At 43.0% G+C, this 27341-nt stretch overlaps 1 protein-coding gene across 4 annotated transcripts in view; it reads left to right on the forward strand.

The window, feature by feature from the left end:
• The window catches only part of LOC126191836 (G-protein coupled receptor Mth2-like), a 652141-nt gene that overhangs the window by 243132 nt on the left and 381668 nt on the right, over positions 1-27341 (forward strand). The window contains exon 1 of one of the 4 annotated variants that reach the window (XM_049932557.1): positions 23576-24603. The exons of the other annotated variants lie outside the window; for them this stretch is intronic. Within the exon in view, the coding sequence (XP_049788514.1) occupies positions 23790-24603 (814 nt within the window). The 5' untranslated portion in view covers positions 23576-23789. Of the gene's footprint in view, positions 1-23575; positions 24604-27341 lie in introns of those variants that run through there. 4 annotated transcript variants of the gene reach the window in all.

Raw genomic sequence — 27341 nt, forward strand, 5'->3', positions numbered from 1 at the left:
AAATTTTTCGTAAAGCTTATTTCCATTATGAAACACAATGTCAAAACTGCCTCTACGACGCCTTTCCCATTCTTAAAAACCGATCGTTTTGTGTCTTCGTTGACACTATGAGAAGCAAGGAGAGGATGTTGTTTGGTGGCTAGCATCCTCTTCCTGCAACACGACTGCACAATTTATTAACAGGGTTCTTTATTTATAAGAACAACAAGCTTCTTATCTTTAAGTAAGTTGTTGTGATACAAGTTCTTCTGTAATAGTCCACGTTAGCCTCACTGCTGGTGAAGTACAAGTCTCGCTATAAACATTGCACTCTCATAGCCGGTGACATGAACTGACAACGCAAACTACAATAGTGACTGAGACTGAGACTGGGTCTGTCTGCAACTGGGCTGACTGTCTGTGACTGCCTGAGCCCTCCGGTCCCCAGCGGCAATCTAAATACTTGTGGTCGAGGGGGCGTTGTCAGCGCGTTGCTTGCGAGTCTGTCTTTGGCCTCTCTCCTGATAGGCGCACTTGATTCACTGCCTATTACCGATCTTCTTGCAACCTCTTTGTCGACCAATGTGCTGGCTACAGCTTACGCCAGCACTGATCGTCACCTAACATATCCTCATTTTTACCCATTTTTCTATATATCATTCTTGCCACAAATTTTGATACCTGAGCTGTTTATCTGACAATACCATAGTTTTCGCAATTATCTGTCCTTGCTATGTTAGGGGCTGTATGATATTTTACCGCAAGTCTGATCGTATATATTCAGTCCTGTACAATCTACAAATCAATCTGTATAGAGTTTGGTAGCCACTTCCCCAATAATTCAAGACATGACGAAGGAGCGTTATATATGCCTTACACCTTATTGAATCTTAAGCCTTTCAGAGTTCGAGTCGACTGTTAAAGGAAACTTTTAGCTCTTCCATATCGACTCCCATTGCTTCTTTTGTCAATGAACAATTCTTCTCCTAATTGAGTTCTTTAATATAGTCTTTCTCCTCTGTGCTTGACAGTGGAATTGCCTTTGCACTCTCAGGGTAGCCGCCCTTGCTGTTAATTTCACCAAACGCTGATATGACTTTTCTATATGCTGAATCAGTCCTGTCAATGACAATAACTTTTTCGATTTCTTCACATTCGTCCTGCAACTATTTCACCTTGGCTTCACTGCACTTGTTATTTATTTCATTCCAAAGTGACTTGTAATTCTCTGTTCCTTAATTTTCTTGAACATTTTATAATACCTTGTTTTGTCGAGTATTGTGGTATTTCTTGTGCTACCAAAGGTTTCTTCGCAGTTATTTTCCTTCTACCAAATTTGTATGCCGAAATTCTGAGGCAGTACTTTTTAGAGGGCACTTACTCTTCAACTGAATCTGCTATGTGGTGTTGACTATCGCAGTATCTACAGATTTTAAAAAAACGCTCGTCTTGTGAATTCTGAGCAGTAATTTTGCTATTACTGACTCAAATTTATTGCATGACTTAGTCTTTCTCCTCTCTCAGTACTAGTACTGAGGCCATATTCAGCCAAAACTCTTTCTTTTATTTTCTCTCCTACTACAACGTTCCAATCCCTGATAATTATTGTATTTATCATCCTTTACTTATTGTATTATCTGTTCAATAGGCTATATAATTTTCCTATCGCTACATCTGTTGTGGCGTCAGCAGGTAGACATACACTATTGTTGTTCACGTTGGTTTCCTGTTAAGAATAATTCTGTTTTTGAACTGTTCACTGAAACTCAGTCTCCGCTCTATCCTCGTATTTATGACCGATCCTACATTGTTTCCTGCTGCTATTGCTAATATCCTATGTTCGTTTGGCCAGAAATCCTTATATTCCTTCTATTTCACTCCAGTAACACTCATATCTAGACTGTGCCATTGCATTTCCCTGTTATGATTTTCTAGCTTCCCTACACATTCAGACTTCTGACATTCCCCACTCTGTCTGGTAAGCTGTTACCTTTTCGTTGATTATTGAGCGTTTATAGGTTACCCTTATGTGTTGTCTTTAATGCAATAGTTTCCATTGCCTTCCACATCCTCGTGCCATTAACAATTACTGACTCTTCGATCTTATAGGAACAGTTTCTCACCCAAAAGCAATAGGGTGTCCTAACACTCTGTCTTCTCTTCCACCCCCTTTGATAAGCCACTCTTCATTAAATGAATAATGATATTCTCATGCGAAAGTTAAAATATTGGATGGATTTACCCCTAGCAAGAATCAGGTGAGATACATGGACGCTTAGTCATACATGTGTTCATAATCGTAGGTGTTTGTACATTATATATTGTGGTTTAAGCGCAAAGTAAAAAAAAATCGATTTTCGCGAATTCTTTCTGAGAGAAGAATATCTTCACCTTGATTAACAAAATTAACGCTTTTGGTTGTTGCATAGTACATATTACATTTTAATAATACATATCAAAAAGCACCAGCCATTCCACAGTACTGAATATATATTAGATGTACGACTTTGACTTCTTTCCGTATCCCTGGGAGTGTCCTGTCAGTAGGATATATATATATATATATATATATATATATATATATATATATATATATATATATATATATATATATATATAGAGAGAGAGAGAGAGAGAGAGAGAGAGAGAGGTACCAAATTAGACTGGCGTGATGTTTGTTTTATCGATATGTATTATCGGGGACAGTAGAACTGTAACAATAACCAGTACTCTAGCAGCGACCCTGTAGCGCTGCATGCTTGGCGGTAGCAGTCAGCACAGACCAGGCCAGTGCTGCCGCTGTTGGAGTACTGGTTATTGTTAGAGTTCTACTGTCCCCGATAATACATATGGATAAATCGAAAGTTACACTAGACTAATCTGGGAGTGATTTATCGAACTGTCACGGCCCGCATCTCGTGGTCGTGCGGTAGCGTTCTCGCTTCCCACGCCCGGGTTCCCGGTTTCGATTCCCGGCGGGGTCAGGGATTTTCTCTGCCTCGTGATGGCTGGGTGTTGTGTGCTGTCCTTAGGTTAGTTAGGTTTAAGTAGTTCTAAGTTCTAGGGGACTTATGACCACAGCAGTTGAGTCCCATAGTGCTCAGAGCCATTTGAACCATTTGAATTTGAACTGTCACGAAAATTCCGCTTTAAAAGTAATTTTGTTTGTAACGGTAAACGGATTGACGCTTTCTGTCGACACAAGGTGTCGCATGAAAGACATGATGAGCATTATTTGTTTGGGCTGACTCCAGCTACGCAACTCAGAAACGAAATTGCAAATATCTGCTGAAACACCAGAGAAAATGCGCCTGACGACTCTTAGTTAAGATAACCTGTGTATGGAGGGAGCGTATCAGGAAGGATTTCGAAAAGGGCGATCTGCTATAGAACAGATTAGAATCTACAGACAATTTTACAAACAAGAAGACTTCAAAAAGCCTAAGCATTCGATAGAGAGCCAAACCTTATTCAGTACTTTAGAGGAATTCGAAAGTGACAGGAAAACAAGGGTAATCACCCAACAGACATTAACGGATGCAACCTTCTAACTTAATTTTTTTATGGGAGAAATTTAAAATCCACACTAATGTTCGCCAACGAGATGGACTAGTTCCCCCCCCCCCCCCCCTATTTAAAAGAGTTCTGCAAAAATTTGTAAAGGCATGGAAATAGGAAAAACAAGGGATTCTAGCTCGGTTCAAGAAAAGAGCAGAGAATTAAAGTGAAGAGTCTGGCTTTTGCAGACGATTTTGCGATTTTAACAAACAGTAGATGGTAATCTAAAATTTCCCCGGAGGAGCTCACAGAAAGCTGACAAATCTCCTACGAGAAAACTCAATTCATGGAAATGAAGCCTGCAGATAATCTCCCATTTATAATTCTTATTCGAAGGAGTTTTGAAGCCGAGGGAAGAGTAGGTGGACATGTCTCTCCAACGTCTTTTGAAATCTTGCTGGATAACACATGTTGTTCTACGCGACAAATAGTAAGTAATATGAGCACATAATACGTCAACCTCACGATTATATATGTTCGAAATTACTTTAACAACATTGTCGTATTGATATTCAGCAGTTATATACGTGCCTCAAAAGCAGAACAAATAATCGTCAGCAAGTGAAGAATTATTGTACAATGAAGTTAAGGCTCTTCGTTGGTACAATTTAATCACGAAAAGCGCGTTGACGAATAGCTAATCTCTTGTCAATGTACTTCATTTCACCAGTACCAGCTTCAAAATCCAAAGCGAATAAAATACAACAGCCATCTAAATGTATAAGTAGCGCTACGCAACTTGTTTAGTGACACACTCATTCGTTTCATTCATTTACACTGCACACGTGAATCGCTACATAAAAATGTTCAAAGCAAAGAGATCTCTGGTACCATGTACACTTTAAAAACCGCAGACTCTGACACAATGAACAAAGCATGTTACCAATGTCAAACAGTATTTCACAAATTTCTTAAATTATCCATTGTACAGTTATTTCGCACTGCGCGTCAAGCAGCGGCAATAGGGCAGAGCGAGAGACAATTGGTGCGCGCCCATGTTTAAGAGCTCTACTTACAGGTCATAACTGCAAACTATGTGGTTTATAACTTTCTCCATTTCAGGCGTTACATATTAATGGTCGGTGTGTTACATTTGCTGAGGTGCTGGTGTTGCCTCACGCACCAATAATAATACACTACTGGCTATTAAAATTGCTACACCAAGAAGAAATTCAGATGATAAACGGGTATTCTTTGGACAAATATATTATACTAGAACTGACATGTGATTACATTTTCACGCAGTTTGGGTGCATAGATACTGAGAAATCAGTAACCAGAACAACCACCTCTGGCCGTAATAACGGCCTTGATACGCCTGGACATTGAGTCAAACAGAGCTTGGATGTCGTGCACACGTCAGCTGCCCATGCAGCTTCAACACGATACCACAGTTCATCAAGAGTAGTGACTGGCTTATTGTGACGAGCCAGTTGCTCGGCCACCATTGATCAGACGTTTCCAATTGATGACAGATCTGGAGAATGTGCTGGCCAGGGCAGCAGTCCAACATTTTCTGTATCCAGAAAGGCCCGTACAGGACCTGCAACATGCGGTCGTGCATTATCCTCCTGAAATGTAGGGTTTCGCAGGGATCGAATGAAGGGTAGAGCCACGGGTCGTAACACATCTGAAATGTATCGTCCACGGTTCAAAGTGCCGTCAATGCGAACAAGAGGTGACCGAGACGTGTAACCAAAGGCACCCCATACCATCACGCCGGGTGATACGCCAGTATGGCGATGACGAATACACGCTTCCAGCTTGCGTTCGCCGGCATATCGCCAAACACGGATGCGACCATCATGATGCTGTAAACAGAACCTGTTTCATCCGAAAAATGACGTTGTGCCATTCGCGCATCCAGGTTCGTCGTTGAGTACACCATCGCAGGCGGTCCTGTGATGCAGCGTCAAGGGTAACCGCAGCCATGGTCTCCGAGCTGATAGTCCATGCTGCTGCAAACGTCGTCGAACTGTTCGTGCAGATGGTTGTTGTCTTGCAAAAGTCCCCATCTGTTGACTCAGGGATCGAGATGTGGCTGCACGATCCGTTACAGCCATGCGGATAAGATGCCTGTCATCTCGACTGCTAGTGATACGAGGCCGTTGGGATCCAGCACTGCGTTCCGTATTAACCTCCTGAACCCACCGACTCCATATTCTGCTAACAGTCATTGGATCTCGACCAACGTGAGCAGCAATGTCGCAATACGATAAACCGCAATCGCGATAGGCTACAATCCGACCTTTATCAAAGTCGGAAACGTGATGGTACGCATTTCTCCTCCTTACACGAGGTATCACAACAACGTTTCACCAGGCAACGCCGGTCAACTGCTGTTTGTGTATGAGAATTCGGTTGAAAACTTTCCTCATGTCAGCACGTTGTAGGTGTCGCCACCGGCGCCAACCTTGTGTGAATGCTCTGTAAAGCCAATCATTTGCATATCACAGCATCTTCTTCCTGTCGGTTAAATTTCGCGTCTGTAGCACGTAATCTTCGTGGTGTAGCAATTTTAATGGCCAGTAGTGTATTTCGCACTGCGTGTCAAGCGGCGGCAATAGGGCAGAGCGAGAGACAATTGAGCTGTACTTTCAGGTCATAACTGGAAACTGTGTGGTTTGTAACTTTCTCCATTTCAGGCGTTACATATTAATTGTCGGTGTGTTACATTTGCTGAGTTGCTGGTGATGCCTCATAAGTCATTAATAATATTTTCGATTCTAGCTGTTTACTCGCCTTTACGTAGGTATTTTAGAGGCTTTATAGGGGTGATACTCGACGGCTGAAATGTCCATTGGCGACGGCGTTTACCGCGGACGGCTGCGTGAGACACAGGACACGCTAACTCATTGTGCAAAGAGAACGTAACGCTCCTCGAGGACGCTGCACAACAGCGACTGCGGCTCACGGGTAGCTTAGGCTACACGCGTAGATATACGTATTCGATTCAAAACTGATTTGTACAGAAATTAATTTTATTTGCACACCATAGAAAAAGAGGCACGAAAAATCTGTCCTGGCCACGTCACTGTGTATAATAACGCTCTGTCTGTCTGTGTGTGTGTGTGTGAGAGGTATTGTGCGTGCGGATGAAGGGACCTCACTCAGATTTGTACAGATGTAGCGTTGTTTCAGATGTCCAAAATCTCTCATCTTACTTGTTGTATCGATAGTTCAGGTGGCCAATAAATATCGTCAGACATCTACAATATTCCAAGTTCGAATGAAGAATAACTGCCAACATGAGTAACTTAGAAGTAGATATCCTCGGATAGCGAAGCAGCTTATATCACTCAGTAAAGGTAAGGACTCCGGTTCAGATTGTATACCAATCCTTTCACAGTACGGTGACAGAATATCTCCACACTTAGCAATCACACACAGTCGCTCGCTCGACGAAATATTCGTACCTAAATACTGGTAACTAGCACACGTCACACCTATACTCTAGAAAAGAGATAAGAGTAATCCGCTGAATTACAGATCCAAATCACTGACGTCAATTTGCAGTAGGATTTTGGAACAAAACTGCTTCCGAAAGTTATGGATCACCTCGAAGAAAACGAATTATTCACAAATAGCCAACACGTATTCAGAAAGTATCGTTCTTGTGAAATGAAACTAGCTTTTTATCCACATGAAGCAATGGGTGCTGTCGACAAGGGATCGCAAATTGATTACATTCTTATAAATTATCAGAAAGCTTTTGATAATGTTTCTCACAAGGAACTTCTAATTAAATTGCGTGCCTACGGAGTACCGCTTCAGTTGTGCGACTGGATTCGAACCTGTCAGAAAGGTCACATTTCTTAGTTTCTGACGGCATGTCACCCGTCGTCTAGGGGTAGCATCTTTCACAAGCAGTCAAGAAGTCTTCGGACCCAGCTTCAAAGCCCACCACCGCTTAAATTTTGAATAAAAATCATCATCAATAGCGGCCGGAGGCTTGCGGCATACGTGCGGTTATATGCGCTACAGTCTGGAACCGCGTGACCGCTACAGTCGCAGGTTCGAATCCTGCCTCGGGCATGGATGTGTGTGATATCCTAAGGTTAGTTAGGTTTAAGTATTTCTAAGTTCTAGGGGACTGATGACCACAGCAGTTGAGCCCCATAGTGTTCAGCGCCATTTGAACCATTTTTTTGAACTTGCGGCATAAGTAGTCACCCTCATAGAGTCAACGACCTTCTCAGAGAGAGGGGAGGAACGGATAGAGGTTCAGGGCACTCTCTTTCCCTTGGGGTGGGAGATTGTCCTTAAAGACGGAAAAACCAGCAATGATCTACGAGGGCGGTTCAGAAAGTAACCTCCAATTGGTCACAGTGCGGGTTGTGGGGGGAGTAGCGACGCCATCTGTGCGTTCACGCACTCAACAGGTCAGTCGGCATCAAGCCGTGGTCGAGTGAACGTCGTACTTGCGCTAGTTTAGTTTTTGTGGCAGTTTGAAATGTGTGCTGCAATAGAAAACCCCGCCAAATGTGAAGTGCGTGCTGTCATAAGGTTTTTTACAGCCAAAGGATATTCTGCAGCAGCTATTCATCGTCAGCTTTGTGCCGTGTACGGACCAAGAGTTATGAGTGAAGGAGTTGTCCGTGAATGGGTACGTTTATTTAAAAGTGGACGAGAAAACGTTCATGATGAAGAGAGGAGTGGTTGACCATCATTGGTGACTGACGAACTCGTTCAGACAGTTGATGCAAAAGTTCGTGAAAATCGACGTTTCTCAATGTCGGAGTTGTCTACTGGTTTTCCACAGATTTCTAAGACTCTCTTGTACGAGATAGTGACAGCAAGATTGGGTTACCGTAAGTTCTGTGCACGATGGGTGCCCAAAATTCTTACCGACCACCACAAAACTCAAAGAATGGCCTCTGCATTAGACTTTCTGTCACGTTATGAGGACGAAGGAGAACCATTGTTAAACAGAATCGTGACCGGTGACGAAACCTGGATTAAGTACGTGAACCCTGAGACAAAAGAACAATCAAAGATGTGGGCACATTCAAATTCGCCTACCAAACCAAGAAAAGCCTCGCAAGATTTTTCTGCCAGAAAACTGATGGCAACGGTGTTTTGGGATGCCAAAGGGGTGTTGTTGGTTGAATTCATGGAACGTGGTACGACCATTAATCAAGACGTGTACTGTGAAACAATAAAAAAGTTACGACGGGCTATACATAACAAACGCCGTGGTATGCTGACTTCCGGTATCGTTTTTTTGCACGATAACGCCCGTCCTCACTCTGCTCGCAGAACAACGGCCCTTCTCGAGTCCTTCAAGTGGGACGTTATCAACCATTTACCTTACAGCCCAGACCTGGCGCCAAGTGATTATCACCTCTTCATGCATTTGAAGAAATGGCTCGGGTCACAGCGGTTTGATGACGACGAAGAGCTCAAAGATGCGGTCACAGGCTGGCTCCAGGCACAAGCGGGTGATTTTTATGCAGAAGGAATTTCAAAGCTTGTGAAGAGATACGATAAGTGCCTCAATCGCTATGGAGACTATGTAGAAAAATAGTGCAAAGATGTAGTTGTAAAATGTATATATTAAAATATTTTTATTTAACTTGGTGTATTTTTTTAAATCAACCGGAGGTTACTTTCTGAACGGCCCTCGTATATGGCCTGTAATTGAAAAACTGTCATAATGATCTCTTCGTTGGCAAAAGATTCCGGACTAGTCCTCGATCCGGATCCCCGGGAGGGACTACCAAATGGGAGGTGACCATGAGAAAAAAGATTTAATAACCAACGAAAGGATAACGTTCTACGAGTCGGGGCTTGGAAAGCCGGAAGTTTGAACGTAGTGGGGAAGCTAGAAAATGGAAATGCTAAGGCTCAATCTACGAGTGTAAGTCAATTATTATCCGCAAAGTGACATAGTCTCCTTGCGTTTCAACGCACTTGGTCCATCGTTGTACACGCTTACTGATGCCCTCATAATAGAAGTTATAGGTTGAGCTGCGAACCAGGAATGCACCACTTCTTTCACTGCTTCGTCCGTGGTTGACCAAACAAGGGATAGTCAGAAGGGGGCAAGATCGGAATTATATGGAGGATGATCCAATACATCAAATTTGAGTTTCTGGATCGTTTCAGCAGTGTGGTCAGCAGTATGCGGACGGGCATTGTCGTGCAATGACACAGCACCTTTTGACAGCAATCGTCGGCGTTTGCTTCGAATTGCAGGCATTAGCCTGGCAGTAAGCATTTCACTGTAACGTACACTGTTTGTTGTTGTGCCCCTTTCTCCATAATGTGCCAGTAATGGACCTTGTGCGTCCCAAAAAACCGTAAGCATCAGTTTTCCTGCGGACGGTTGGGTCTTGAACTTTTTCTTGCACGGCGAATTTGGATGTTTCTATTCCATACTCTGCCGTTTACTCTCTGGCTCGTCACCAGTAATGATCCTGCCTAAGAAGTTGTCCCCTTCGTTACCATAGCGATCCAAATGTTTTTTGCAGATGTCCAAGCGGGTTTGTTTATGCAACTGTGTGAGTTGTTTTGGGAACCATCTTGGACAAACTAACCTAGCAGCTAGAAAATTGCAAATATATAACAACAAAACAGTTGTGGATGATTCCGTAGGCAGAACCGTGACTAATTTTCAGACGATGTGCCACTTCGTCAATACTTAATTGTCTGTCTAAGAGAATCATTTCACGTGAACACATAACGGTTTCTTCATTTGTGACGGTAAACGGTGGTCCGGGTCTTTCATCGTGCGTAACACTTGTGCGACGATTTCGGGATTTTTCAATCCATTCATAGACACTCCGTTGTAGGAAAACACTGTTCCCGTACTGTACCGAAAGTCTTCGATGAATTCCGGCCCCTGATACGCCTTTCTGCCACAAAAAACGGATCGCTGAACGTTGCTCTTCTTTGGTGCAAATAGACAGAGGAGCAGCCATGATTAGCAGCACGGCAGCGATAACGAAACTGACCTAGTAGCTTGAAAATTGCAAAGATATAACAACAAATAAATAAAGCATGTGTCATCAAAATAAAACAACAGTACTACCAAAATAAACAAAAATATAACTAAATTACAGATAACAGTTGACTTACCCTCGTAAGTTAGCGGGATCGAATCCCAGTCGAAACATGCATTAGTCTCTCTGTAATGTAGAGATTCGCCAGGAGTGGCACGTGATTCGAATCACATGTTACACTGTAGGTCCCCATTGCAAGTTGGATAACTGGGGACATGCAGTATGTTGAAGTGGCTTCCAATTGAAAGAATTCTACAAGGCCACTGGACCACACGAAATTATTATTACCAGAATCTATGGTTCAAATGGCTCTGAGCACTATGGGACTCAACTGCTGTGGTCATCAGTCCCCTAGATCTTAGAACTACTTAAACCTAAGTAACCTAAGGACATCACACACATCCATGCCCGAGGCAGGATTCGAACCTGCGACCGTAGCGGTCGCGCGGTTCCAGACTGTAGCGCCTAGAACCGCTCAGCCACCGCGGTCGGCCCAGAATCTATAGTGTCTTCTATACATAAGAAACATTAAAGTCCTCCGCCACGTTTTGCTGTGTGTGTGAAGATTCATGTTAGGAAAAACTGTAGGGATTTTGATGCGACTTTCACTAATAGGTACACTGATTGACGAGGGAGGTTTGTGTACATACTTTACAAGTATTTCTTGCAATTAGCAAAGGATAATTAATAAAATCAAATTACCAAAGACTAACCTCAGGTACTATTGTTTTCACTAATAGATTGACTGATTCACGGGGAAAGTTATTGTATATTCTTTATTATCGCTACGTCAGTAAAGACGTCCACCCGGCACCAGTGCGAAGGCGGATCGGGTAGTTAATATGTTATATTTAAAGTGTTTGCGGATGAAGTTGACGATACCTCCAAAACCACTAACAGAATTCAGTAAAAAACTGCTTTCTGTCACGGCTTTTCAAGTTTATTTCCTAAAGGGTGTTACAAAACGCAAGACATTCTATGGAACCACTCGCCTTTGAAGACACTGTGGTCAGCCCAGACCGCCACCCATTTAGTGTGATTTTTTGGAGAAAATGATCCTTTACCTACGGTCTGGAAAATAGTCCCCCTCAACCTCCCCCCCCCCCCCCCACTTCCATCCTCACCACCACACTTCAGTCCTAGACACTGAAAACTGGGAGCTCGCTTTCACGGACTGACCAGAATATGCCGACGGACGTGACCATATGACGTGTTACAGTAATATGAAAGTCCTTCAAAAATGTTCAAATGTGTGTGTGAATTCCTAAGTGACCAAACTGCTGAGGTCACCGGTCCCTAGACTTACACACTACTTAAACTAACTTAACGCTAAGAACAACACACACACCCATGCCTGAGGGAGGACTCGAACCTCCAGAGGGAGGGGCCCCGCAGTCCGTGACATGGCGCCTCGAATCACGCGGTCACTCCGCGCTGGGAAAGTCCTTCGATAGGCCGTTTAAATCGTCTTCTAATTATCTTGAACACTGCGTGCCGAAGTTTGTTCCGCAGGGCTCGTGAAGTTTCATTCCAGACATTTTGTAATGACCAGAGTTCATGTGATACCGAGAACATTCTGACGTCGTCAAGACGACTGATACTCAGTACAACCAGCCGGCAACGGTAGGAAGCTTCAGCTCCATGTCGTCCTGTCTCAGCTCGCAATAGATTAGGAGGGTCGTTCAATAAGTAACGCAACATTTTTTTCTGAAAGCAAGTTGGTTTTATTCAGGTTTCCAACACACTTTATTATTTCTCACTCTTTTGGCTGCAGGACCCTGTTTTTCAACATAATCTCCGTTCCGTGCTGAGAGGACCTGTCTGCCCGCATGATACCATTCTACTGGCCAACGTCAGAGGTATCATCTTGCTGCGTCAGTAATCTCACCGTCAACCACATACTGCTTCCCGCGGAGCACATCCTTCATTGGACCAAAGACATGGAAGTCTGAAGGTGTGAGATCCGGGCTGTATAGTGGATGAGTAAGAACAGTCCAATGACGTCTTGTGAGCTCCTCTCGGGTGCACAGACTTATGTGAGGCCTTGCGTTATCATGGAGAAGTTCGTTTGTCGTTTTACGGCGACGAACATGCTAAGTCGTTTCTCCAATTTACTGAGGGAAGCCCAGTACACTTCAGCGTTGATCGTTGCACCATGAGGGAGGATGTCAAGCAGAATAACCCCTTCAGAGGTTTGGAAGACCATCGCCATGACTTTACCGGCTGACGGTGTGGTTTTGAACTTTTTCTCTGGAAGAGAGGTGGTGTGGTGCCACTCCATGGATTTCCGTTGTGTTTCTCGATTGAAGAGATGAAACCATGTTGACGATGTTCAACAAAAAATTGGCACCATCAGCCACGTAACGCGTAATCAGTTCCGTACAGATACTTCTACATCTACATCTACATCCATACTCCGCAAGCCACCTGACGGTGTGTGGCGGAGGGTACCTGAGTACCTCTATTGGTTCTCCCTTCTATTCCAGTCTCGTATTGTTTGTGGAAACAAGGATTGTCTGTGTTCTTCTGTGTGGGCTCTAATCTCTGATTTTATCCTCATGGTCTCTTCGCGAGATATACGTAGGAGGGAGCAATATACTGCTGGACTCTTCGGTGAAGGTATGTTCTCGAAACTTCAACAAAAGCCCGTACCGAGCTACTGAGCGTCTCTCCTGCAGAGTCTTCCACTGGAGTTTATCTATCATCTCCGTAACGCTTTCGCGATTACTAAATGATCCTGTAACGAAGCGCGCTGCTCTCCGTTGGATCTTCTCTATCTCTTCTATCAACCCTATCTGGTACGGATCCCACACCGCTGAGCAGTATCCAAGCAGTGGGCGAACAAGCGTACTGTAATCTACTTCCTTTGTTTTCGGATTGCATTTCCTTAGGATTCTTCCAATGAATCTCAGTCTGGCATCTGCTTTACCGACGATCAGCTTTATATTATCATTCCATTTCAAATCACTCCTAATGCGTTCTCCCAGATAATTTATGGAATTAACTGCTTCCAGTTGCTGACCTGCTATTTTGTAGCTAAATGATAAGGGATCTATCTTTCTATGTATTCGCAGCACATTACACTTGTCTACATTGAGATTCAATTGCCATTCCCTGCACCATGCGTCAATTCGCTGCAGATCCTCCTGCATTTCAGTACAATTTTCCATTGTTACAACCTCTCGATACACCACAGCATCATCTGCAAAAAGCCTCAGTGAACTTCCGATGTCATCCACCAGTTCATTTATGTATATTGTGAACAGCAACGGTCCCACGACACTCCCCTGTGGCACATCTGAAATCACTCTTACTTCGGAAGACTTCTCTCCACTGAGAATGACATGCTGCGTTCTGTTATCTAGGAACTCCTCAATCCAATCACACAATTGGTCTGATAGTCCATATGCTCCTACTTTGTTCATTAAACGACTGTGGGGAACTGTATCGAATGCCTTGCGGAAGTCAAGAAACACGGCATCTCCCTGGGAACCCGTGTCTATGGCCCTCTGAGTCTCGTGGACGAATAGCGCGAGCTGGGTTTCACACGACCGTCTTTTTCGAAACCCATGCTGATTCCTACAGAGTAGATTTCTAGTCTCCAGGAAAGTCATTATACTCGAACATAATACGTGTTCCAAAATTCTACAACTGATCGACGTTAGAGATATAGGTCTATAGTTCTGCACATCTGTTCGACGTCCCTTCTTGAAAACGGGGATGACCTGTGCCCTTTTCCAATCCTTTGGAACGCTACGCCCTTCTAGAGACCTACGGTACACCGCTGCAAGAAGGGGGGAAAGTTCCTTCGCGTACTCTGTGTAAAATAGAACTGGTATCCCATCAGGTCCAGCGGCCTTTCCTCTTTTGAGCGATTTTAATTGTTTCTCTATCCCTCTGTCGTCTATTTCGATATCTACCATTCTGTCATCTGTGCGACAATCTAGAGAAGGAACTACAGTGCCGTCTTCCTCTGTGAAACAGCTTTGGAAAAAGACATTTAGTATTTCGGCCTTTAGTGTGTCATCCTCTGTTTCAGTACCATTTTGGTCACAGAGTGTCTGGACATTTTATTTTGATCCACCTACCACTTTGACATAAGACCAAAATTTCTTAGGATTTTCTGCCAAGTCAGTACATAGAACTTTACTTTCGAATTCATTGAACGCCTCTCGCATAGCCCTCCTCACACTACATTTCGCTTCGCGTAATTTTTGTTTGTCTGCAAGGCTTTGGCTTCGTTGCTCTTTATGGTATTCCGTTAGATGGCGAGGGACCCAATGGGCGCACACCTTTTGAGTACCCCAACTGGTGGACCAGTGTGTCAGCACCACTAACAGTGGCGTCCAGCCGAGCAGCGAGGTATTTCATTATGATCTGTCGATCGCTTCGAATGAGAGTGTCGGCACGTTCCAACACTGCAGGAGTCACACTTGTGTACGGTCGGACGGCACGCGGGAGATCGGACGTGTTTGTGGAACCGTGATATGAGGATGACAGACGCCTCCCGCAACGACTCACTGTGCTTTTGTTCATTCTGCTAGGATTATCTGTGATGCTCTGGTTTTCCGCCAAAAGGAACACAACGACAGCTCTCTGCTTGGAACGCACATTCCTTATGTCAGTTTGAAGACTGCGTATGGCGCCATTACCTATCGGAACTTCATAAAACTGTAGAGGCTGACGCAGGAATATTTCACGATGTCCCAAAAAAATTTCGCATTATTTAAACCGAAATTGGCAGAAAAAGAAGTGTTACATTACTTATGGAACATTCCCCGTACCCCCGTTCCATTGGGTGCACCACAGACCGTCTACGTGCAAAACGGGTACGAAAGGGGAAAGATTGAGACTTTAAGAGTGGCCGAGGAGCACTAGGCGGAAGAGATATATGACCACTTTACGCGACTGGAAAGCCAAGAATATTTTTATCTTTCCGGCATTCTTTCCTCGACGAGCACTTTTGGGAGAAGGAAAGGTCGGATGAATGACTTATACACAGACCAGTGGTTGTTAACAAACTGATCTTTCCACTTTGCAGCAGTGGACGCTGTTACGAACCTCGCTGACAGACTGAATTGTGTTGCGTCGGTATGACAACCCCACACCATGCCACCCGCAATTAATGCCCTTACCAACTGAGAAATACGAGAACGCATTGTCTCTTCAACAAGGTCACATTTCATTTCCTCTCCTATCCTCGCCCATCTCAGCTGGTGCTGTAAAGAAGTCCATGTCGACTGGAAGTTAAACTCTAAACTACTTGATGTTGTATTTTTTTTACGAGTAATGTGGGATATACACAATGGTCAGAAACAATCTGATAAGCTTGTTAGTGTGTAGCAGTGCAGGTTGTGCTGGGCAATAATTATTAAGAAAAAATTCGATACTTTGCGTGGTTTCCGAGTTAATTAGCGTTGAAGTTAGCCAATCAGACCGTAGCATGCGCGTATTCAAGCGGCCCGCCGGATAAAATTAGTATCAGTTGTTCTCATAGCGTAAATGATAGCTAACAAGACTGCTCAGGCCTTTGGCTCGGGTTCGATCCTTGCTACCGTTCCATGTCCAGTCTTTATATCGCTCTCTTGTTCGGTTTTAAGAAACCAACAGAACAATACGTTTGCCGACACCGTCCCTGCGGGAGCCGCTTAAATTTGTACGCGCAACGGCCTCATTGGATAACTTCAATGCTAATTAAATCGGAAACGGAGCAGCGTATCGAATTTTTTTCTTAGCTATAATTTCTCAGCACAACCTACCCTGCAACATCTTTAGAAGCTTTTAAGACTGTTTCTGACCACCCCGTATAACGTCTTTTGCGACTGTAATAAAAGTCTATTAAGAGAAGATGCATTTCGCTTTATTTTAAATCATTTCTAGTGGTCACTGCAAAAATGTAGTTTTGCTTGGCAAACAGATTAGTAAGAAAAAACACGTTGCTACAGTGACCACTGAAGATGCTTTAAAATACAACAAAAAGCGTCTAGTCTAAATAAGGCTTTCCTTACAGTACATCTGGGTGAACTGTCTGTGTCACAGCTTAGGCGTCGTTTTCAGAATAAATATTTCACAAGGCCGCAGACTTACGGAAATGGTTTACTATGTGTCGGACCGGGACTAGAACCTAGAACTCTGCCAAAAATGAGCAACTTAGTCGTCTGAGGAATGAGGGTTTCTTTAAGAAGATTGCAATCCATTTCCTCTCCTGATATTGCACAACTGTGATCTTAAATTACCTCGGTGGAGACGGCAGTCGATATTATACAGGAAATTTGTGTGTGTGAATTACTAAAGGACCAACCTGCTGAAGTCATCGGTCCCTAGACTTACACATTACTTAAACTAAGAACAACACACACACCCATGCCCGAGGAAGGACTCGAACCTCCGGCGGGAGGGGCCGCGCAATCCGTGACATGGCGCCTCAAACCGCACGGCCACTTCGCGCGACCAGGAAATATGAATGGGAACAGAATGAGACATTGGATGACAAGAGACCACAACGCTTTTCCTCTCTGCAGTCCACAACTAGGATCTTTAGTTATCTCGATGGAGACGTGACAAACTGAAACCTTGCGTTCTCCTCCGTTCTACATCAGTTTCGCGGATTCTGCAAACAAGATCTTGCTAACCCAGCTCACTCTGTTCGTTGAGGAGGTCCAGTGCGTTGCAGACATCGACGCCCTGATTGATGTCGTGATCTTTGACCTCACACGGGCGTTTCATACAGTTTCGTACCGTGGTCTAGTGTCGAGCTTAGCGAGTATCGTAGGAGATTTGCAACTGGATTCAGGACTTCATTGCAGATACTTTTTAGTTACATGTTCTACAGATGAACGATACTTTTATCGGAATGATGTGGAACGATTCAGTTTACAAGGTATGTATAAGTGAATACTGCTAAAGTTAATGAACAACTTATTTGTTTTGTCCTACCATGAAATAAACTAGATTTTTTATATAGGCTACCAGTACCTAAATAAAAATTCGTCTATGGTACATAAGGAGTTGTCCAGAGGAAATGATTTTAGGTTAGATTTAAAACTTGCTTCGCTTCCTGTCGGACATTTTATGTTAGTGGGCAAGTGATCAAAAATTTTTGTCGCTGCGTATTGTACACTTTTCTGTGCCACTGACAGCCTTAGTAATGGGTAATAAAGGTCATTTTTGCCTCCAGCGTTGTAAGTATCGACATCACTGTTCTTCTCAAATTCTGATCTATTATTTACGACGCATTTCATTAGCGAATATATGTATTGTGATGATGCAGTAAAAATGCCTACCTTATTGAAAAGGTACCTACATGACGACGGCGGGTGAATACCACATATTCTATGCTCGCTTTTTTGTAATCAATACTTTCTTCCTAAGAAAAGACTTGCCCCAGAAAACTATTCCTAAGTCGTTGCTGAGTGCAAATGCGCAACATATGTCAGGATGTTGATATATTTGTTTCGAAGACTAGTAATTATACGAAGAGGAAAGATATCTGACCTTAATTGTATGAACGGCTCAGTAATATGCTTCTTCCGGTTGAAGTTTTCATCAGTATATACACCTAAAAATTCAGAGCATTTTCCCCTTTCTACTGACTCCTGTTCATGTGCTACATCAAATTGATGGTATGACTATTTGTTGTACAGAACTGAATGCAGTGTGATTTCTCAGTATTTGAGGAGAGTCCATTTTCAGAGAACCACTCGATAATCATGTGAGAAACATCGTTAATAAACTATTCTGTTGCTTTCTCTCTAACAGTATTTATTGTGACACTAGCATCGTATGCAGAGAGTGCCAATTCCGTTTGATGAATGTTAATTGAAAGGTCATTCATATATATATATATATATATATATATATATATATATATATATATATATATATATATATATATAAGGTAGGAGGAGACCAACGGATGAGTAATATATGCTGATTCAAATGGGCACAGGTTGTAGCAGCTACGCAGAGATGATGAGGCTTGCACAGGGTAGAGCAGCGCGGAGAGCTCCATCATGCGTCTTTCTACTTAAGACCACAGCTTCAACAACAGCAACAACAACAATAATAATTTGGGAGGAAAGGTGGAAAGAACAGACGAAACAAACCGTAAGAAACTCAAATGCCAAGCTGACAGAAGAATCTTAGCGACATGTTATTCATACAGGAAAGAAGCGGTTACGAAATACTTGTTCGAATGATTCTTGAGTACTGCTTATCTCTCTGGGCCCCTTACCAGGTTGGGTTGATAAAAGAGATAGAGAATATCCAACGAACAGTTTCGCGAGAGAGTCACGGAGGTGCTCAACAAGCTCCAGTGGCAGACGATGCAGTAGAGGTGTCGTAGACCAAGGAGATTTTTACTGTTGAAATTCCGAGATAGTACGTTCCGGGAAGAGTCGGGAAACATATTACTCCCTCCCAAATTATTATTGTTGTTGTTGCTGTTGTTGAAGCTGTGGTCTTAAGTAGAAAGACGCATGATGGAGCTCTCCGCGCTGCTCTGCCCTGTGCAAGCCTCATCATCTCTGCGTAGCTGCTACAACCTGTGCCCATTTGAATCAGCATATATTACTCATTCGTTGGTCTCCTCCTACAATTTTTACCACGCCCAACCCCCACTTACCTCCATTACCAAATGTATAATTCCTTCATGTTTCAGGCAGTGTCCTATCAACCTATCGCTTCTTTTAATCAAGTTGTGACACAAATTTCATTTTTCCCTCTTTCGATCAACACGTCCTTATTAGTCATTCGACCTAACCGTCTAACCTTTAGTAGTCTTCTGTAGTACCACACTACAAAAGCTGCTATTCTGTTCTTGTCTGAACACCTTTCATTTTTGTAGAAGCCTACACTCCAGACAAATACCGTTAGAAAAAATTCTTGAAACATAAATTTATAGTAGACGTCCTTACAGTGTTCATTTTCATAAATCCTTTTCGTGCTGTTGTAGCCAGTCTGTATTTTATATCCTCTCTACCCTTCCCATCATCAGTTATTTTGCTGCCTAAATCTACTCATCTACCACTATTTGTGTCTCATTACCTAATCTATTTCCTACGTGTCTCGAAATGACGACAACAATAAAATCAAAGAAATTATAGCTCATACAGAAACTTACCGGACAGTCATGTTTCCCACACACCTTTCGCGAATGAAAGAGGGAAGAGAACAAAACATAATGTTACCGTCCACCACACACCTTAAGGTGATTTGCGGAGTATAAATGAATGTGGAGAGGAACCTCATAGGGATGGGATGGTGAGAGGCCGCAACTTATTTCCTCTCCGAATGGGGCGATGTAACGTTAAACTGAAACCTTGCTTCCACATTTCGTGCTACTCCAGTTGACATTACACAGTGAATGAGGAGGAGAACCGATTGAAAGATGGGGTAAACAGAGACCAAAACCAGGTTCTTCTCCCTATGGAGATGTGACGTTAAACTGAAACGTTGTTTCCAACTGTCTACATCTACGTGATTACTCTGCTATTCACAATAAAATGCCTGGCAGAGGGTTCAATGAACCACCTTCAAGCTGTCTCTCTACCGTTCCACTCTCGAACGGCAAGCGGGAAGAAACGAGCACTTAAATTCTTCTGTGCGAGCCCTGATTTCTCTTGTTTTATCGTGATGATCATTTCTCCCTATGTAGGTGGGCGCCAACAGAATGTTTTCGCAATCGGAGGAGTAAACTGGTGATTGAAATTTCATGAGAAGATGTCGTCGCAACGAAAAATGTCTTTGTTTTATATTTTGACTAAAGTTCAGTCTTGATCACACCATTTATGTTTCAATGATATAGGTAACCGGATTCGGTTATTTTTACATAACCATCATCAGACCTGTGGATTAATTTTAGGAAATACTAGAAACCAATCTCTCAATAAAATGAAAGTGTCTAATGACGTCAAAATTTAACAAGATAAAATAAAATTAATTATACCCATGGCTCCCTTAGGATGGTAGGCGGAGCTCTCCTCAGCTGCTACGAAGTCAACTGATGGTTATGAGTGCTGAGCACGAGCTTAAATATGCAGAGGCTCCGCCTACTTCCTGTCACACTACTTCACAACTGCCAATCAGCGTTCATAATATGACGCCATCGTCAAAGTATAAAAGTAGGAAATACACTAATAACATAAAACTGATTCATTTAAATGTCTGATTAACAGATAGTTAGTATGTGTACAGCTTATTTATATTTTAGATAAAAACAGTAAACTACGATGTGTAATAGTTGTGCCCTCTATGGGCAACCTTAACACTATTACAGTGTCAGTTACATCAAAGATGTGAAAGTCCTTGGAGTTGTGGTATATATCGATTATACCGAGTCGCCTACATCACAATTGCATCTTTGTTGGATGCTGCAGAATCGTCTTACTTTAACTGTAGTTTTCATAGCAATATTCTTTATAGCAGTAGGGTAGCAGCCAAGAGTACGTTCCGCATTATGTATGTCTGAATAACTCATGAGACCGCTGATTAAATTTTTAGAACTCATCGATCTAATAGTTTTTATAATAATCAATGTCAATTTAATAAAAATTTTTTATATGTTGTACAGCATATTTTACATACATAGCTTTTGCCATGGGTATAACTAGTCTTATATTTTAAAACAAAAGAGTAGGTGCTTTTATTATAAAATTTCGTCAAGAAGGTCGTAAAAATATTTTTCGCGAAAATCTAATTGTTCATTGAGCAGCATTGATGATTTGGTTTTCAAATGAGCATATATCTCGATTTCTTCTAAGATATTCATAAGTAAGCCTTTATCTGCATAATGAAGAACTTGTAAATTCTGCTCTACTGTCCCCTCAGCATGATTAATGAATGTTATATGATGGCCGAATACAGACTTTGTTCGTGAGGTACCCGACCTATGTTCTTTGTACCTTACTGCAAAATTTCGACCTGTTTGGCCGATATATATTTTCTCATAGTCTCTACATTGGATCTTGTACACTCCTGATCTGGTAAATTTTCCATTATCTTTACTTACGGTATGTCTTAATTTTTGTTGTAAAGTATTGTCAGTTGTAAATGCTATTGTTATTCCAGAATTTTTTAATAAATTAGTAACTCTATCTGATATGTTTCCCATATATGTCATCTTCATATATTTTGGATTACCTATTAGTAGAGTACTTTGTGATTGTTGCACTTTACCAAAAATGATATCTACCTGTCGTGTGTCGAAAGAGTTGGTTTTTGCAATTTGTTTTGAGATGGTCATTTCCTTTTTGATCTCATTAGCTTAATGATTGCCACTCCAATTCACGTATCATGTCTGTGACACTATCTCTCCTATTTCGCGATAATACAAAACGAGCTGCCCTTCTTTGTACTTTTCCAATGTCATCCGTCAGTCCCACCTGATGCGGATCCCACTCCGCACAGCAATAGTCCAGAATAGGGCAGACAAGCGTGGTGTAAGCAGCCTCTTTAGTAGACCGGTTGCACCTTCTAAGTGTTCTGCCAATGAATCGCAGTCTTTGGTTTGCTCTACCCACAATATTATCTACGTGATCGTTCCAATTTAGGTTATTTGTAATTGTAGTCCCTAAGTGTTTAGTTGAATTTACAGCCTTCAGATTTGCGTGACTTATCGCGTAATCGAAATTTAGCTGATATCTTTTAGGACTAATGAGAATAACTTCACACTTGTCCTTATTCAGGGTCGATTGCCACTTATCAAACCATACAAATTTCTAAATCATTTTGCAAGTCGTTTTGATCATCTGATGACTTTACAAGACGGTAAATGACAGCATTATCTGCAAACAGTCTAAGATGGCTACTCAGATTGTCTCCTATGTCGTCAATATAGATCAGGAACAATAGAGGGCCTGTAACACTTCCTTGGGGAACGCCGGATATTACTTCTGCTTTACTCGCTGACTTTCCGTCTATTACTACGAACTGTGACCTTTCTGACAGGAAATCGCGAATCCAGTCGCACAGCTGAGGCGATACTCTGTAGGCACGCAGTTTGATTAGAAGACGCTTGTGAGGAAGGGTGTCCAAAGCCTTCTGGATATCTAAAAATATGGAATCAATTTGACACTTATTACTTCATGAGTATAAAGAGCTAGTTGTGTTTCACAAGAACGATATTTTCTGAAACCGTGCTGACTATGTGTCAATAAATCGTTTTCTTCGACGTACTTCATAATGTTCGAATACAGTATATGTTCCAAAACCCTACTGCAAATCGACGTTAGTGGTATAGGCCTGTAATTCAGCGGATTACTCCTACTTCCCTTTTTGGGTATTGGTGTGACTTGAGCAATTTTCCAGCATTTAGGTACGGATCTTTCTGAGAGCGAGTGGGTGTATATAATTGCTAAATATGGAGCTATTTTATCAGCATACTCTGAGAGGAACCTGACTGGTATACAATCTGGACCAGAGGCCTTGCCTTTATTAAGTGATTTAAGCTGCTTCGTTACTCCGAGGATATCTACTTCTATGTTTCTCATCTTGGCAGTTGTTCTTGATTGGAATTCAGGAATATTTACTTCGTCTTCTTTGGTGAAGGAATTTCGGAAAACCGTGTTTAATAACTATGCTTTAGTGGCACTTTCATCAGTGACTTCACCGTTGTTATTGCACAGTGAAGGTATCGATTGCATCTTGCCACTGGTGTGCTTTATGTATGACCAGAATCTCTTTGTGCTACTCCAGTCGATATTACGCAGCAAACGTTGATGGTGACCTATCGAAAGGTGGGATAGTGAGATACCAGAATCCATTACCTCTCCCAGTCTCGGAAACCTGTGATCTTTGATGATTTCGGTGGGGACGCTCTTTTCCAATACGCCGGCCCGTATTACACTCGGACTGTGCAGCGGAACTGTGTGAGATACGGGACGATAAGGACGACTGGGTGCAAGCGCATCCTGTAAGGATTCATCGCGACCGGGGAATCACACCGGACAGAGGAAAGGGGGAAGTCAGAAGGCTGCCAGCCGTTTCCGCAACCGCAATCGTTGGGTTCCGCGAGCAGACACAGCCTGCCCCACAGTCCGACGGCGCGTGTCCCGCTGCGCACACCGTAGCCAACTCAGCGGTCAGCGATCTGGCTCCTCACTGGAGTACCGAGAACTTTATACAGCAGACCGATAACAGTGTGTACAGTGATTCAGCCCAAGCCTAGCTGGATCATATTGTCGCTGTGTAGCAGGCCGACCAGGGCAGTGAATCATTCGGTGCAGTGCAGTGCAGTGCAGCTGGAGAGTAATGGAGATGGTGCGCGCCGCGGTTGTGCTGGCCATATGCCAAGCACTTCTGAGCGCCAGTTCAGCTGCGCCTTGTGCCGAACCTCCCGGCCGAGATCCTGCGTGTCTGGACAAACCGGTGGAGATGGCGCGGCCACAGGAAACTGAGGAGGGCGACATGGTGGACATGGAGACTGGGACCGTCTACCCCCGAGGGCTCCATTGGTCCAAGACGGAAGATAACAATATTACCTGCGGCTGCTCCCGGCCGGTACGCCCGCAGCTCGTCAAGTGTTGTCCTCCCGGGGAAGCACACCGGTTCGACGAGTATCACGAGTCTTACGAGTGCTTCGAGTACGACGGGGCTTTCGAGCCCGTCGTAACCGGACCGGGCGGTAATTATTCTCTCAGGGACTACGAGAGTACAACGATGCTGCCCTGTAAAGTTTATATACCGCTGATGCCGGAGGAGGTAGTGGAAGTGTCGGCGACTGGTAGACTTCGTACGGTTCTGGAGGACGGCATGGTGGAGCCGAGACGTTTCTGCTTAGAGACGCTCGTCAGCGAAACGGGCGAGGAGCTCGTGGCCGGGCTCTGTTGGGAAGGGCACGAGGTGAAGCTGAACGCGTCGCAGATCATCTACATCGTAACGACGATGGCGTCGACGCCGTTCCTGCTGGCGACTGCGGTCACGTATGCGGTGCTTCCCCAGCTGTGGACGCTCCACGGCCGCACTGTTGCGTCGCATGCGTCCAGCATGTTCGTTGCGTACCTCTTGCTCTCTGTCACGCAGATACTCAGTGACGTCATCAGCGACAGCGCGTGCGTCGCCTGTGGTGAGTACGCTGGTCATTTGGTTAAAATATGTTCTACAGTCTGACATCTACTTATTGTTCATTTTAATGGCATTAACTCTCAAGCCCCCACTATTGATGTAGAGATCCGAATCTACAACTCCCATGGATACACTTAGCTTGTAGTCGTTTTTTGTCTAGGGTGCAGGTCAACTACTTGGTATGTACGTTTGAAGCGATCTTCTAGCTTTATAAATAACAAACAAACACTTCGAATAATCTAATAACTCGTCCAGCACGTTCTTTGCGTGCGTTGTACCATGGCCTAATGTCCGTAGAACAAATAACGCAAATAACTTCGATTATCTTGGTTTATTAATAATCTGTTCATAAACGATACGACATCGATCCACAACACGATCGAACTATACTGCTGCCCCTGTGAGTCAGTGTTGCCACCTTCACCCTAGGCAAAAACAATGAAGCGCCATCTTGTAAACATACGTACTTCTATCATCTGCTAAAGCGTCTGCCAAGATTCTCACCACAACAACCGCCCACATAGGTGCTGCTACAGCCAAAAGAGGCCTCCTTCAGTTGAGTCTCTTCTTTTATTCTAGTGGTTGGTGATGTCATTTCCATGGTGTCAAACAAAGCCTGCGTCAGAATTACAAAATGTCCTACAACCCAAATTAAGTATCGTGTAAATTCAGGTTATATTGATGGCTGATAATACAGATGCATCTGTGTATCCAAATGTCATTGGGGATCCCTCACAACTATAGATGTTAAGTACCATAGTGCTCAGAGCCATTTGAATTTGAACCCTCACAACTTGCGGTTGTGTTGCATGGAAAGATTTGATTGAACCGTATTGCAAATTGGAAGCATGTGACCTTTTTAGTGTCTGACAATCATTTATTACGTCACGGTCGTTTATACAAAAAATATTCCTTTAACCGATTTAGGCAAGTATATGGTTAATCCACTAACAAGTTTTGTGTAGACGTATAAACAAATACAGGTAGGCACTTTCAACATCATAAAACCATTTAACAATTCAATGAATGTACATCATCTCGCCATATCTTCTAAGTCGTGGGGTCAATACTGCCCCGTATGTTCCTACATTTACCCAGAACCGAAGCTCATCTTCCCCGACTTTGGCTTCTGCCAGTTTCTATTCTTCCGAAAATAATTCGTATCAGTATTTTGCAAACCAAGACTTATTAAACGGCCGGCCGGGGTGGCCGAGCGGTTCTACGCGCTACAGTCTGGAACCGCGCGACCGCTACGGTCGCAGGTTCGAATCCTGTCTCGGGCGTGGATGTGTGTGCTGTCCTTAGGTTAGTTAGGTTTAAGTAGTTCTAAGTTCTAGGGGACTGATGACCTCAGAAGTTAAGTCCCACAGTGCTCAGAGCCATTTGAACAATTTGAACTTATTAAACTAATTGCTCGGTAATGTCCATACCTGTCAACAGCTGCCTTCTTTGGACTTGGGTGTATTACATTCTTCTTGAAGCCTGAGGGCATTTCGCCTGTCTCCTATATCCTACACACCAGATGGTACAACTTGTCATCCTTGCTCTCACAAGACCCTCGGTAATTGTGAGGTTATCTCGACTATTCCAGGGGTCTTGTTTCGACTTAGATCTCTCAGTTCTTTCTCAAACCCTTCTCGAAGTATCATGTCTCCTAGCACATCCTCATCTACTTCCTCTTTTCTTTCTATTGTATAGTCTTCTAGTTCGTTTCCTTTGTATAGCTCTTTTGTACAATCCTTCAAACTTCGAGCTTTCCCTTATTTAGTTAATAGCGGTTTTCCGTCTGTGCTCTCGATATACCGCTGCGTCTCCTTTCTCCAAACGTTTCTTAAATTTTCCCGTAGCAGGTATCTATATTTCCTCTAGTTATGTATACCTCTAGATCCTCGCGTTTCTCGTCTAGCCGTTGTTGCTTTGCCATTTTGCCCACCCTGTCAATTTCATTCTTTAGACGTCTACATTTCCTTTTGCCTTCTTCTATTTCTGAAATTTTATGTTTTCTCCTTTCGTCAATTAGATTCAAAATCCCGTGTGTTATTCAAGGATTTCTACTGTCTTTTTCTTTTGCCTATTTGACCCTCTGCTTCCTTTGCTATTTCATCTTTAAAAGCTACCTATTCATCTTCTGTTGTATTCCTTTCCCCTGCTTCAGTCAATCATTCTCTAATGCTACCTCGGAAACCCTTTAACTACTTCTTCAATTTGTTCACGTCTCGTCTCCTCAATGTCCAACCTTTTATAGTCCCGTTAGTTTAAATCTGCATTTCATAATCAATATATTATAATCGAGTCCACGTCTGCCCCTGAAAATGTTTTACAGTTTAAAGTCTGGCTTCGAAATCTTTGGCGTGCCATTATGCAATCAGTATGAGACCTTCGATTGTTCCAGGTCTCTTTCACGTACACAAACTTCTTTGATGATTTTTGAACCAAGTGTTAACGACGATTAAATTACGCTCTGTGCAAAATTCTACGAGACGACTTCCTCTTTTATTCCTTTCCCCCAGCCCATGTTCTCCTACCATTCTTCCTGCTCTTCCTTTTCCTGTTATCGAATTCCAATCCCAAATCACAATTAAATTTTCTTCTCCCATAACTATCTGAATAATTTCTTTTATCTCATCATGCATTATTCCTCATCATCTGCGAAGCTAGTTGGCATATAAATTTGTATTATTGTGAGGGGTGATAGCTTTGTTCGTATTTGGCTACGACAAGACGTTGGCTACGACGAGA

This window comes from Schistocerca nitens, chromosome 1 (genome assembly GCF_023898315.1).
Source record: "Schistocerca nitens isolate TAMUIC-IGC-003100 chromosome 1, iqSchNite1.1, whole genome shotgun sequence".
NCBI classification, from domain to species: Eukaryota; Metazoa; Arthropoda; class Insecta; order Orthoptera; family Acrididae; genus Schistocerca; species Schistocerca nitens.